General features: G+C 60.1%; 1 protein-coding gene across 3 annotated transcripts; it reads left to right on the forward strand.

Moving 5' to 3' along the window:
* On the forward strand, window positions 1–14364 carry Dennd4b (DENN domain containing 4B). Of its 3 annotated transcripts, none has more exons than XM_026412923.2 (28): window positions 1–343; window positions 2210–2549; window positions 3088–3340; window positions 3567–3636; window positions 3837–4006; window positions 4079–4323; window positions 4844–4910; window positions 4992–5050; window positions 5224–5368; window positions 5548–5723; window positions 5865–5965; window positions 6476–6691; window positions 7194–7339; window positions 7847–7986; window positions 8096–8222; window positions 8536–8742; window positions 9049–9177; window positions 9981–10167; window positions 10368–10535; window positions 10792–11180; window positions 11299–11421; window positions 11572–11741; window positions 11824–11965; window positions 12132–12368; window positions 12813–12939; window positions 13030–13195; window positions 13279–13343; window positions 13436–14364. In XM_026412923.2, the coding sequence occupies exons 2-28, from the start codon at window positions 2233–2235 to the stop codon at window positions 13579–13581; spliced, it is 4488 nt and encodes a 1495-aa protein (XP_026268708.2). In that variant the 5' UTR covers window positions 1–343; window positions 2210–2232; the 3' UTR covers window positions 13582–14364. The 3 variants fall into 3 exon arrangements, with proteins under 3 accessions (XP_026268708.2, XP_026268707.2, XP_026268709.2); XM_026412922.2 differs by lacking the exon at window positions 1–343 and adding an exon at window positions 772–1439; XM_026412924.2 differs by lacking the exon at window positions 1–343 and adding an exon at window positions 772–1439 and having other exon boundaries at window positions 11089–11180.

Consider the following 14364-nt stretch of genomic DNA (forward strand, 5'->3'; position numbering starts at 1 on the left):
GGGAGTGGAGAAAGCGGGGCGCGCGGAGGAGCGCCGGGCCCCCAGCGCCGCGGGAGCTGGGAGGACTGCGCGGCCCGGCTGGCGGCGCGGCTGCACAGTCCCAGCGTGGCGCAGCGCGGCGGGGACGCTACGCTGGGACCGCCCAGATCTCCCTCCTCGGCGCCCCGCGCCCTGGTGCCCTCGGCCGCCTCTTCTTCCTTCACTCGCTGCCCAGGCGGGAGCGGCGCCCAAGTCCGGTGCGCCATGTCCGGGGCCGGGTAGCCCCGCCGCCCGCCGGCCCGCCAGCCCGCCCTCCGAGCCACCCGCCAGCGGGCCGGCGGCCGGGGAGTCGCAGGGCAGGCAGGTAGGGCCGGAGCGGGCGGGGCGGCGCGCGGGAAGGAGGGAGGGAGGGAGCGCCGGCGGGCGGGCGGGGGCGGCCCCAGCTGCTCTCCAGCCGGCACATCTGGTTCCGCTTCCTCCCTCCCGGGGAAGTGAAAGTGGAGGGGAAGGCGCAGCCGGGAGCCAGCTAGCGGTGGCGGGCACCCCGCACCCCACTGCCCCCGCGGGTGCCGGAGCAGGAGCACCCCGCCCTCCTGCTCGGGTCACGCGGCGGCCGGCGCTGCTGCCGTCACGTCCTCGGCCCCGGCGCGCCGGCTTTTCGGTGCCCTCCAGCTCCCTGCTCAGCCTCCTCCCCCTCCGCGCGCCCTCTGCCCCAGCCCCACTTCCCGTGGCCCGGCATGTGGGCGTTGGAGACCCGAGTGGCCCCGGTGCCCGTGGCTCCACTTAGGGAGAAAGGGTGACCCTCCGCAGGACTCCCCCAGCCGGGTCCAGGGAATCCCGGCGCGTGCTCAGCGCTTGGGGGGCACCCGCTCGCCGCTCCGACGGTCCCACCTAACTGCCTCTGCCTGTGCCTGGGGCATGGGGCTCCCGCTCGCCTGCACTAGGTGAGGGAGGGGGTGGTGCCCTAGAGTTAAATCTGGAGGCTGATGCGGACTCCTGGCTTCACCTCGCAGACGTGGAGGCTAAATTTAGCTGGAGTTGGGGCGTGTGTGTCCAGGAGCCAGCCTGGCCCCGGGAGATTCCTTTGCTCCCTCCAGTTAGTTCTCTGGGCCAAGAGTGGGAGATAAAGTAGAACTGTTCATCCCGGAGCCAGGGAATCTCCACGGCCTTGCTCAGGCCCCTTTGGTCTGGAGTTCGGACTTGGCACGATGCTGCGCTGGCACCTTCAGCAGAACCCCCCGCCCCACGGCGCCGCCACACACACCCATAGGCTGACTTCTGCTGAGCTGCAGCTTCCCCTCCGCCGTTTCAGGAAGTAACCTCCCTTCCCCTCTGAAGCACTCCCCCACACCTCCCAGCCCCTGATGCAAACCACCCACCAGGCTCTTCCCAGCTTCTGCACCCTGGGGCGCCTCAGGAACCTTGGGGCTCCTACTCCCTGGGGCGGGCCATGGAGGCAGGTGAGGAAACAGTTACTGAAAGGCTGTTGTGGGCCTAATTCTGTCTCGGCTCGGGCTCCGGGGCTCCGGGGCTCCGGGGCTCTGTGGCAGAGGGCGAGGGCCGGCGGGAACCCGTCTCCCACAGTCACTTTAGACCTAACTGGAGACATCAGGATCCTGTGGGTGGGAGGGCACTGTGGCTGGGCCAGGCTGGTGGAGTTAAGAACACTGGGTCTGGTGGAAAGGCACTAAAGCTTGGGTTTTGTGAGGTTTCCCAGAATCCTGTGGGGTCCTCTGAACACGTAGGAGTGGGCCCTTTTAAGAGTGTCAACTGGGTCAGGAGGTCCTTAGGATGTCATAACTAGAGCAGAAAGCCAGAAACCCTTGAAAAAGACTAAGGTGACGTGGCCAGAATCAATGGTGTCATTGCAGGTCATTACAGGAAATAGTGGGATCTCTGGTGTTCTAACTAGGCAGGTAGTGGGGAGGGGTGGGGCCTTTGGAAGGCATACACCAGCAACATGGTGTCAGAGCCCAGGCTAGCCGTCTGAGGTGGAGTTTGGGTTCTTTGCCGAGAGAACTGCCAAGTGGGAGGAACCTGGTCTGTTTAAGGAGCTGTGGTGGGGCTGTGAGCGCCTGGGGATGTGAGAGGTGGGGTGGACTGACCGCTTATCCCATCTTCCTTTGGAAGGATTAGGAAGGGGCGGGGACTGAAGGGAGAGGGTAGCACTCTGTTGCCGTGGCAACACCAGTTTCCCTGGCTCCATCTCTCCCCCACTTGCCCATTCCAGATGCAGTGAGTGAGGGGGGGGCCATGGCGGAGGAGCGGCCCCCCCGGCTGGTGGATTACTTCGTGGTTGCTGGGCTTGCGGGGAATGGAGCACCTATCCCTGAGGAAACATGGGTTCCTGAGCCCAGCGGACCCCTGCGCCCTTCCCGGCCAGCTGAGCCCATCACCGATGTGGCAGTCATTGCTAGGGCACTGGGCGAGGAGGTGCCCCAGGGCTATACATGCATCCAGGCTTCTGCTGGGGGCCACCCCTTGGAATTCAGTGCTGGGCTCCTGGGTGGAACTCAGCCTGTCATCTGCTACCGCAGAGGCCGGGACAAACCCCCGCTTGTGGAGTTGGGGTATGTGCCTCCCAGCCATGCTGGCCCCAGGGGAGCTGGGAGGGACTATGAGTTAGAGCCCAGTCAGGTAGGGGTGTGGGATGAGGGGAGGGCCAGAGGCCAGGGAGGAGGGGCTGAAGTCGTCAGTACTTGGTCTCAGGTTGGGTTTGCATGCCCGTGCTGCTGCCACCTAGCCCTTTGGTCTTGGCAGGTTATAAAGCCCCACCAATGAGGATAATAGTCCCTCATAGGATGCTTGATAAGATTGAGTGGAGTAAGACCCCTGAGGGATTTAGCTTGGAGTCAGTGACTTCTTAGTGTCTGTTCATGAGAGTGAGAGCCGCGGGCAGGCGTGTGGGTTGTTACTGACAAGTAGGGTCAAGGGCAAAGAGGGGCTATGGGACTCTGGAGGAGAGTTCAGCAAGCAGAGGTGGGCCCGGTATTGGGTTTGACAAGGCTGAGTGTGCAGGGCAGTTTCCACTAGGTAGGCAGATCTGGCAGGATTGGGGTCTTTCTCTTCGGTCCTGTCCTCTTGACATTTCTCTGTTTTCTGTGCCAGGGTGTTATATGAGGGCAAGGAACGTCCCAAGCCTGGCTTCCAAGTGCTTGATACTACACCGTACAGCCACTCAGCCAACCTGGCCCCTCCAGGCCCCGGGCATCCCCGCACCTACCTCACTTATAGGCGGGCAGCAGAGGGGGCAGGACTGCATGCCCTGGGCATCACTGACCTCTGCCTGGTGCTGCCCAGCAAGGGTGAGGGCACGCCTCATACTTACTGCCGGTTGCCCCGCAACCTCAACCCTGGCATGGTGAGTGGGGCTGTGGAGCCGAGAGCTGAGACCTGGGCCCTTGGTGTGAGGTGTGGAACTGGGCCCAAGGGTACGAAGGGGCCAGGGGCAGGCCAGACGGGTGATAGGGCTTGAGGGCTTGTGATTAGTGGCAGCTCAGAAGATCATTTGGGGGTAGTAGAGAGAAAGTGGACCCCAGAAACCTTTGGTAGCTATGTGTTTGCTTGTTTCTTGCCATCGGGGGCAGTGGGGCCCAGCAGTGTACCTGTGCTACAAGGTGGGCCTGGCCAAAGCCAACACACTGGTGTATGAGGCAGGTGAGTGGCCCCGTTGTCCCTCCTAGCCTTTGACCCTTCGTGTCCCTCTGCCCTGGTGCCTCCTGGCTGATTCCTTCAAGTGTTCCCAGAATTTATTTCCCTTTTGCTGCTTGGCCCTTCTCTGGGATCCCCTGGCTCCTCTCCCTGAAGTCTGATGGACACCCCTCCTTTTGGGTACTCCTCACTCTGCTTGGGTGCAGAGCTGCTGGGCCGCTACCCAGAGGAGGACAATGAGGCTTTCCCGCTGCCCGAGTCAGTGCCAGTCTTCTGCCTGCCCATGGGGGCCACTATCGAGTGCTGGCCTTCCCAGACCAAGTACCCCGTGCCCGTCTTCTCCACCTTTGTGCTCACGGGTGCCGCTGGTGATAAGGTAGGTGTGTGGCCTGTGGTAAGGGGCTGGGCCATGCAGAGCCTGCCTGACCGTCCCTCTGTCCCCTGCCAGGTGTATGGTGCCGCCCTGCAGTTCTATGAGGCCTTTCCGAGGGCCAGGCTGTCAGAGCGGCAGGCGCGGGCACTGGGCCTGTTGAGCGCCGTGGAACGGGGCCGGGCGCTGGGCGGCCGTGCGGTGCGCAGCCGGCGGGCCATCGCCGTGCTGTCCCACTGGCCTGCCTTTCCAGCCTTCAGAGCCTTCCTCACCTTCCTTTACCGCTACTCTGTCTCGGGCCCCCACCGCCTGCCCTTGGAAGCGTGAGCATGGCTACCCTGCCACTGGGAAGGAGTGAGGAGGGCGCGGGGAGGCGGGAAAGATGGGAGTGGGCTGGGCACGGGGAGGGGCCGGCTGTGGTGTGGGGTTGTACAGTGTGGCCATTGGAAAAAACTGTCACCGGTGGAAGAGACAGGGACAGCCTGAAATCCAGTCTGTCCTGCTGGTTGGGCCTGGCGAGGGCTGTGTGTGATTTGCACAAGTCCGTTGAACAAGAGAGGCTCGGTGGCTGATGCAGGCCTTGAAGTGGGGTCCAGGGAGGAATAAGATCCTTTTTTTTTCCTATGAAATTAAATTTTTTAAGTGATTATTTTTAGTTGTATATTTCACTTATTTGTTTTTAGGTGGTGCTGAGGACGGAACCAGGGTCTCGCGCTGAGCCCCGCCCGCCCTGTTCTTAGTTCTGGGTAGCAGTGGGGCTCTTAGGAGAGGAGAGGGAGAGGGACACGGGGTGGAGGAGGACGGGTGGACGGCGTGTGCCTCACCTGCTCCCTCTCTCCCCAGGCACATCTCCCACTTCATTCACAACGTGCCCTTCCCTTCCCCACAGAGACCCCGCATCTTAGTGCAGGTAAGGGCCAGGGCTGGGCTGGACGGACGGAGAGGAGCAGGCCTGTCACCAACACTGACCTCTGGCTTTTCGGCCCCCTAGATGTCTCCCTATGACAACCTGCTCCTCTGTCAGCCTGTGTCCTCACCGTTGCCCCTCAGGTATGTGCCCGGGTTTGGGGGAGGGGGTCTTTGATGACTGAGGACATGGTAGGTGCTGGGGGCAGTTGTTGAGGTCCTTGCAGGCTGGGCCCCAGCGGTGTCCCTGCCTGGTGCCTGGGGAAGAGTCTCCAGGGCCTGCTGGTGACGCACCCCCACCCTCGAATTGCCTGCAGCGGCGCCAGCTTCCTGCAGCTGCTGCAGAGCCTCGGCCCTGAGCTGGCTGTCACGCTGCTGATGGCTGTGCTCACAGAGCACAAGTTGCTGGTCCACTCGCTGAGGCCGGACCTGCTCACGAGCGTCTGTGAGGCCCTCGTCTCTGTGAGTACCACCTGTCCGCCCACTCTTCTGGGTTTGTCCCCTTACTTTTCCTTCCTTGAGGAGGTTCTCAGTCCCTTTCCCTGGGTACAATCACCATTTCCCCAGGGCCAGTGCCCTCTCCGCGCCTGTGTCCCCCCCTGCTGCCCGGCCCCTGTTCACTGCTCCTCTCTGGGCTTCAGATGATCTTCCCGCTGCACTGGCAGTGCCCCTACATTCCGCTGTGCCCCCTGGTGCTGGCAGACGTGCTGAGCGCCCCCGTGCCCTTCATCGTGGGCATCCACTCCAGCTACTTTGATCTGCATGACCCTCCTGCCGACGTCATCTGTGTCGATCTCGATACCAACACGCTCTTCCAGTAAGAGGCTGGGTCTCACGGGGCACGGGAGGCGCGCTCGCAGGAGCCCACGTGTGAGCTGCCCTGGCTCCAGGCCTGAGGCGAAGGGGGGAGGAGCATGTGGGGAGCTCTGTCGTTCTTTTTCTCCTGTTTATCTCCTAGGACAGAGGAAAAGAAGCTCCTCTCCCCTCGGACCCTGCCCCGCAGACCCTACAAAGTTCTGCTGGCCACACTAACAACCCTGTACCAGCAACTGGACCAGAGTGAGAAGACTGGGTGGGGGTGGGAGGCTGGGACTGTCATTGGGCTCCCGCTTCTCGTGTGGGGAAGGCTGGGGGGAGCTAGACAATTCCTTGAGGAGGTTAGAGGAGTCAGGATCTGGTGGGAGTCAGGGGGTTCTGCTTCCAACAGAAGCCAGAGGGAAGGAAGCTGGGTGCCACGGTGCATGCCTGTAATCCCAGTGAGTTGGGAGGCTGAGACAGGAGGCTCACAAGTTCAAGGCCAGCCTCAGCAAGTTAGTGAGAGAGACCCTCACTCAGCACCTTAGTGAGACCCTGTCTCTAAATCAAAAATAAAATAGGACTGAGATGCACCCTTAAGCTCAATCTCCAGTACTGCATTCCCGAACACCTCGGGAAGGTTGAACTTGTCCCTGGGGAGGCCACTGTTGGTGTGAGGTCTGAGGGGGCTGGGGATGGAACAGGTGTCAGTGTGAAGGATGGGGTGGGCAAGCACTGTGGGTGCTGACTCCGACTCTGGGCATCTCTTCCCAGCGTACACTGGACCTGAGGAGGAGGCATCCCTGGAATTCCTGTTGACGGACTATGAGGCCGTCTGCGGCCGCCGCGCCCGCCTGGAGCGGGAGGTCCAGGGAGCCTTCCTGCGCTTCATGGCCTGCCTGCTCAAGGGCTACCGGGACTTCCTGCGCCCCCTCACCCAGGCCCCTTCTGAGGGGTCTCGTGACGTTGACAACCTTTTCTATCTTCAGGGTAACGTGAGCCTGTCTCTGCTTAGAAAGGGTATCGTGGGAGGGGTGGCCTGGGGACCGCCAGGTTTCTTATTCCCTCACTCAGTGTTTTGGTGGCACCTGCTTGAGCCATCCACTCTTGAGGTCTTGGAGGAAGTCAGGGTTCAAAGATGAGGCAGATGGGGCCCCGCTCTCTGGGAGCCCTGGGCATAGAGTGGACACAGTGACCTTTGTGAGCAGCCCCCATGGGCAAAGCTCTGTTGAGGGACCTGTCCTTGGAGAGCCCTCAGCGTATGACGGTGGGTGCAGGTAGACCAAAGGAAGGACTCTGGGGCCCTGGTGCTGGATGGAGCTGAGCTGGTCCCTCTGTGTGTCAGGGGTATGTGTCAGTGGGCCGAGAGGTGACGGCCTCGGTGGGCATGGCTCCTGAGAAAGCAGAGGGCCCAGAACAGGGCAGGGCAGGGCAGGGTGGCTGCAGGAGAGCCCTGGTCACCCCCCTCCCTGCCTCACTCTTGTCCCCTCAGGTTTCCTCAAGTCCCGGGAACGCCCCAGCCACAAGCTCTACTCTCAGCTGCTGCACACGCAGATGTTCTCACAGTTCATCGAAGAGTGTTCTTTTGGCTCTGCTCGGCATGCTGCCCTTGAGTTCTTTGACTCTTGTGTTGACAAGGTATCGAGTATGTCCCTTCTCTATGTGCCCAGTGGTCTCTGCTCTCCTTCTGCTTCTCTCTCTTGCCCACAGGCCACTGTAAACCCAAACATGTCTCAGCTGTGGGCACCCCTGGAGTCACGAGCACACAGCGTGTGCCGCTGGCGTCCTCTGCGAAGTACCGTCCCATTTTCACTCTGTCCCCCAGCCGGGTCTTCAGGACTCCTTCCCTGCGGATGTGCTTTCCTGGAAGATGCCATATTCCGGACGTCTGGCATGCTCCAGGCCCACTGTCTTTTTATTTCATTTTTTGCGGTACTGAGGATCGCACCTACGAGTGCTCTGCCACGGAGCTGCCTCCCCGATTCTTTTTATTTTTCATTTTGAGGCAGGGTCATACTAAGTTGCCAAGGCTGGCCTCAACTTTCAGTCCTGCCTCGGCTCCCAAGTCACTGGGGTACAAGTTGCATGGCACCCTGCACCTGCCGTGCCTGCCGCCTGACGCTGCGCGCTCCCCTTGCTGTTCAGGTCCACCCCGAGCAGGAGAAGCCCGAGACGGCGCCCTTAGTGGAGCTGGAAGAACTCTCGGGAAGCGAGCTCACTGTCTTCATCACCCCCCCTGAGGAGCCCCCCGCACCAGAGGGCAGTGAATCCACTCCCCAATACTGGTGAGAGATTTCGTCCCCTCCTGTGTCCCAAGTGGACCCTTGGATGGTCCACTTCAGGTGCCTGGCCCTGTATTGACTGCCCTGATATTGGCTCTCTCTGCCCCTCCAGCTACGATGGGTTCCCAGAATTACGGGCTGAGCTATTTGAGTCTCCTCAAGAGCAACCAGGGGCCCTGCCTGTGCCAGGCCCATCCCGTAGCGCCCCCAGCAGTCCTGCGCCTCGCCGTACCAAACAGGTAAGCAGCTCCTGGCTCAGGCCGAGGGCGGCTGCTTCGTTTCTCCCGTAGACCGGAGGGAGTTCACTGTGCCTGGCCATGAGAAGTGGCGCACAAACCTCTGCGGTTGTCATCACCAGCACCCTCCCATCGTCACTTCTGGGAATCCAGAGGCTGGTGGCTCAGTCCAGGGCCCCTGCCGGTGCTCAGGAGCCACAGCCTGTCAGTACAGCCACTTCCTCAGTACAGGCACAGAGCGTCCTTCAGGGGAGGCGCTGCTTCTCTGACCTCCCTGGCATCGTGTTCACCTTGTTGTGTCCTCTGCCCCACCTAGGAGATGAAGGTGGCCCAGCGGATGGCACAGAAGTCAGCGACAGTGCCCGAGCTGTGGGCCCGGTGCCTGCTGGGCCATTGCTACGGGCTGTGGTTCCTGTGTCTTCCGGCCTATGTGCGGTCAGCACCCTCCCGGGTGCGGGCACTGCACACAGCCTACCATGTGCTGCGTGAGATGGAGAGCCGCAAGGTGGTGCTCCCTGATGAGGTGGGCGCCATTTACCATGCGGCCATAGGGGCTGCGAGAGGGAAGCTTGTGGGAGTTGAAGAAAGCAGATGGGGAGCCCAAGGTTGGGCAGATGGGGAGCCCCAGGGCTGGGTAGATGGGGAGCCCAGGGCTGGGCAGATGCTCCTCAGCATTCACTGTGAGTGCGGTCACATCAGCACTCACTAAGGGGACTGCAGGGTAGCAGGGTCAGGAGAGCCGCAGGGGCCAGTGAGGAGTGCAGGAACTGAGAAGGCTGGAGGGCGGGCTGGGAGGGAGGCTGCTGCCATTCCGTGCCTCTCGGCCTAGGTGTGTTACCGGGTGCTGATGCAGCTCTGCTCCTACTACGGGCAGCCCGTCTTGTCTGTGCGGGTCATGCTGGAGATGCGACGGGCAGGCATCGTGCCCAACACCATCACCTATGGTTACTACAATAAGGTACGTAGTTTGGGGTAGGACGGCTGGCAGGCTGGACCAGGTGTGCGTGGGGAGGACGCCGTTCCCTGACCTCTGCTTCCCCAACTTGGAGACTGGGCTTGTGCAGCTCCACTGGGTTCTGGGACCATTGTCCTCCGTCGCCGCCTCTTGTAGCCTAGGCACCAGCAAATGGCTTTTTTGGGTTTTTTGTTTTCATCTTAGCTTCTTTTATTCCCCATTGCAACAGCCCTGACTGTAGCTCATAGTACTGGCCGTGTGTCCGGCACTCTTCTGAATACATCATACATTTTTTAAAACTTCACATTATACATTTTAAATAACTTTATATTCACCATCCCCATGGGGTAGGAGGATCACCCCTGTCTCATAGATGAGGAGATGAGTTACAGAAAATTCATAACTTGCCCAAAGTACCATAGTGGACGAGTTGGGGAGTTAGAATATGAGCAAAGGCATATTCCTATTTCCCAAATTCAGCCCCTTCAGCATGATACTGAACTATCTCCTGCTTTTCAGATGAGGAAACTTAATGACCAAAATCTGAAATGATTTCTTCAAAGCCACACAGTTTTTAAGTAGTAGAGTCTGACTAAGAACTTCCTCCATCACTCTGGCTTCTCGCAGGTCCTCTCAGGACAGTGGCTCCCAGTTACCCTTGTTCCTGGCTGAGCCATTGGTCAGGCAGTCCTAGGCAGGATGTGTGGAGATAAGGTGGTCCCTGGGGCTCGAGGACAGGAGGTGGGCATCAGGCTGGGGTCAGGGTGCTGGAAGGAGGCCACCCTGATGGACGCTATACTTGGCAGGCTGTGCTGGAAAGCAAGTGGCCATCTGGTACACCAGGTGGACGCTTGCGTTGGGCCAAGCTTCGGAATGTTGTCCTGGGGGCTGCTCAATTCCGTCAGCCTCTGAGAGACAGGCAGCGGCGGCAGCAGCAGCAGCAGCAGCAGCAGCAGGTGTCAGCACACCAAGAGGCTGGCAGTTCCCAGACAGGTGGGCAGGGAGTGGTGAGCAGGCTTAGGGAGGGGCAGCAGGCTCTTGGAGAGCCAGAGCTGGCTTCGCGGTCGGCATGGGCTTTCAGAGAATAGCTAAGCTACACTCAACTGAGGGGAACCCTGCCAAGCCAGGTCCCTCGGCGGAGGTCTGTTGGGGTTTCTAGCTAGCGGCCTCTAAATCCCTTCTCTGTCCTCCAGAGTCCTATCTGGAACGCCCTTCCCCGACCCGTCCCCTTCAGCGCCAGACGACTTGGGCTGGGCGAAGTCTGAGGGACCCGGCCTCACCCACTGGGCGCCTGGTGAAGAGTGGCAGTTTGGGCAGTGCCCGAGGAGCCCAGCCCACTGTAGAGGCCGGTGTGGCCCACAGTAAGTGCCCTTGTCTGGTCCTCCTCTTCTCTTCCCCAGTCAGTTTTCCTAACCACTTGCAAGAAAGGAGAAGAACCAGGGCCAGAATTCTGGAAAAGTGGGCCTGTGTGGTGGGTAACTGTGCACTCTGAGGAGTCAGAATGTCGTGGTGGGTCAAGTGTCAGAGTTCACGCAGCCGGAATTGTATTACTCGAGAAGCAGGCAGCTGGAGGAGAGGCTGGCCTCCACCTTCCCTGATTCTGTTTTTGTCCTGCAGTGATAGAGGCTTTAGGGGTCCTGGAGCCCCGGGGATCACCTGTGCCCTGGCATGATGGAAGTCTCTCAGACCTGAGCCTGACAGGGGAGGAGCTGGCACCTGGAGGCAGTCCAGGCGGCTCAGGCTTGGCCCTGAGTGCCCAGTCCACTGAGGCCCTGGAAGGGCCGAGTGTGCGAGGGCCCAAGGCTAGTGGGCGTCAGGATGAGGCAGGCACCCCCCGGCGAGGGCTGGGTGCCCGCCTCCAGCAGCTGCTCACTCCTTCCCGCCGCTCCCCTGCTGCCCGCATTTCCCCATCAGAGATGCCCCCTGACCTGCCTCCCCCTGCCCGTCGCAGCCCAATGGAGAGTCTTCTGAGGCCCCGGGAGCGACCTGGATCCACTGCATCGGAGGTAGCCAGCCCCGCAGCTTTAGGAGGCCCGGGGAGGGGCCTGCAGGGTCCTTAGAGCTGGCATCCCTGCCGGAGAGGAGCGCGGAGCCGGCTGACAGGGTTTCCTTGTGTGATGGCAGAGCTCAGCCTCTCTGGGCAGTGAGTGGGACCTCTCAGAGTCTTCTCTCAGTAGCCTGAGCCTCCGTCGTTCCTCAGAGCGCCTCAGTGACACCCCTGGATCCCTCCAGCCACCTTCCCTGGAAGTGAGGATAACCGCCCCACTGCAGTCTTCCCGGGAAAGGCAGGGTGGGGAGGAGGTCAAGGAGGGCTGGCTGGGATTTGGAGGTGGAAGGGCCAGGAGGGGGCACTGAAGGCTGAGCCAGGCCTACTTCCTGGGGTCTCCTTGTCCACAGATTCTGCTCTCCAGCTGCTCCCTGTGCCGTGCCTGTGACTCACTGGTGTACGATGAGGAAATCATGGCTGGTTGGGCACCCGACGACTCTAACCTCAACACAACCTGCCCCTTCTGCGCCTGCCCTTTTGTGCCCTTGCTCAGTGTTCAGACCCTTGATTCCCGACCCAGGTGCCCAAATCAGGGCAAGTGCCGTGGGTGGGACAGGAAGGCAGTGGTCCAAGAGCTGACCCCTTCTGCTGTCCCCTTGCAGTGCCCCCAGCCCCAACCCTGCCCCTGCTGGTGCCAGTAGCAGCAAAGACGCCCCTCTTCCTGGGGGTCCTGGCCCTGTGCTCAGCGACCGTAGGCTCTGTCTTGCCCTGGATGAGCCTCAGCTCTGCAACGGGCACACGGGGGTAAGGGCTGGGCCCATGGGGCACAGGGAGTGGGAGCATATAGCCTGTGTGGAAGGGTGACAAATAGGTGGTACTGAGGGCAAGAGGCCTCCCAGAAGCCACTGGGGATAATGGCTTGGTGGGAGTCAGGGCTCTGGATGGGGCCCTTCTACTCTGTGTCTGACAGGGCGCCTCTAGGCGCGTGGAGAGTGGGGCCTGGGCATACCTGAGTCCCCTGGTGCTGCGGAAGGAGCTGGAGTCTCTGGTAGAGAATGAGGGCAGCGAGGTTCTGGCACTGCCTGAACTGCCTGCTGCACACCCCATCATCTTCTGGAACCTTCTGTGGTATTTCCAACGGCTACGCCTGCCTAGTATTCTACCAGGCCTGGTGCTGGCCTCCTGTGATGGGCCCCCGCCTCCCCAGGTCAGTATTTTTATGTGGCCTCCTTTCCTGTCTCCCAGCTCTGTGTCCTCGTCTTCTGTGTCTTTGGCACTAAAGAAGGAGCCCAGACTGTGGAGTATTTGTGTCTGGTCGACTCCTGGCCCTTGCAGTTCACCACTCTGGGCCACAGTTTTTCATGTGTCATAAGCAGTGACATCACAGGGCTGTGGCACAGACACCTTGTGCAGCGCTTGGTACCTAGGAAATCACTCGTTAATGTTCATCTACTCACTCCATCTTTTAGGTTCCAGGCACAGTTTTCAGGCATTAGAGACGTAGCAGATTTCAAAACACATCCTTACTCTACAGAGCTTACATTCTCATGGGAGTAGGTCCTTCCCTCTGCTTGGTGTGTCCTGTAATGTCTGTCTGTCTCTTTGGACACCGCCTTCCATTCTGTGAGTCTGACTGGCTCTCCTGTCTCAGCTCCCCCAGGCCCCGTCTCCTTGGCTAATGCCTGATCCAGCCTCTGTGCAGGTGCGACTGCTGTGGGATATCCTGACTCCTGACCCTAGCAGCTGCCCACCTCTCTATGTGCTCTGGAGGGTCCACAGTGAGTCTGGTATCTGACATAGGGATGGGAGGGGTGAGTCCCACACCTAGAAGGCTCAGTCATCCTGGTGACCTTTCTTCCTTCACCCAGGCCAGATCCCTCAGCGGGTGGTGTGGCCAGGCCCCGTACCTGCGTGTCTCAGCTTGGCATTGCTGGAGTCAGTGCTGCGCCATGTTGGGCTCAATGAGGTGCACAAGGCTGTGGGGCTCTTGCTGGAGACTCTAGGGCCCCCTCCTGCTGGCCTGCACCTGCAGAGGTACGATGCTCATCTGAGGGTCCCTGGCCTGCACCAGCTTCACACCTCTTTTCTCTGGCTTACACCCTTCTGCCTCTGTACAGGGGTATCTACCGCGAGATCTTATTCCTGACAATGGCTGCCATGGGCAAGGACCATGTGGACATAGGTGAGGGAGCAGGTGGGGGACTGAGGAGTTTAAGGACCCTGGGCCAGGAGAGGCTGGGGTCCTAGTGCACTGATTCCCACCCTCTTCCCTAGTGGCCTTCGACAAGAAGTACAAATCCGCTTTCAACAAGCTGGCCAGCAGCATGGGCAAGGAGGAACTGAGGCAGCGGCGGGCACAGATGCCCACTACCAAGGCCATTGATTGCCGAAAATGTTTTGGAGCACCTCTGGAATGCTAGGGACCCTTGAGCTTCCCTCTCCAGCCTATGGTGGGGAGGCGAGGCAGCAAGGATTCTATAGACAAACTGCTTCTCTGTTCCCTTCATAGAGGACTTGGGAACAGGCTGGGAAGCCTGTTCAGCCATAGGCTCCAAGTGGGGCCAGCAGAAAGGGGGACCCACTGTTACCAAAAGTCACAATTCCCCCGTCTCCATCCTGCTAACCCTTTCATGTCAGTGTTGGGGAGAGCTGGGGAGCCGGTGCAGCTCTGTCCCTCCCCGAGCCTATTCCAGGAACTCTCACCCAGGGCACCAAGATCTGCACTGCCCTGGTTACTTTAGAAGTTTTTGTTTTAAAAAACAACTGGAAAGATACAGAGCTACTGAGCCTTTGCCCAGATGAGAGGGGGGATCTCATCCCACCAGTGGTGGTCCCCCTTCCCTGGCGTTGCTGAAGGAGCCCAAGGCTCTCCATGCCTTTCTACCTTAGTGTTTGTATTTTATTTTAAGTTATTTATTCTGGAGCCACAGCCCCCTTGCTAATAAGGCTCTTATGGAGAGTGAGAAAGAGAAGGGAAATGGGGCACCGAGGTCTGTAGCTCCCTGAAAGCCAGGCAGTGGGAGCCAGGGGAGCCCCAGGCCCCCCAGAGGAAGAACTGGTGCCTCCTGCAGTCCTGATCCTTCCTGTCCACTCCATCTTGGGAAGCGCCCCACCCACCCAGGGCCCTGACCTGTGCAATAAGAATTGTCCCCTGCAAAGTTTTGTTGTATGTAAATATAGTAAAAGCTGCTTCTGTCTTTTTC

Source organism: Urocitellus parryii, chromosome 11, assembly GCF_045843805.1.
Source record: "Urocitellus parryii isolate mUroPar1 chromosome 11, mUroPar1.hap1, whole genome shotgun sequence".
NCBI lineage: Eukaryota > Metazoa > Chordata > Mammalia > Rodentia > Sciuridae > Urocitellus > Urocitellus parryii.

Excerpts from the sequence above, each read along its gene's own strand:
- Dennd4b (XM_026412922.2), top strand. Across the intron at positions 5,724-5,864 it reads GATACCAACACGCTCTTCCA|GACAGAGGAAAAGAAGCTCC; the intron begins GTAAGAGGCTGG and ends TTTATCTCCTAG. Across the intron at positions 11,181-11,298 it reads CTGGATCCACTGCATCGGAG|AGCTCAGCCTCTCTGGGCAG; the intron begins GTAGCCAGCCCC and ends GTGTGATGGCAG.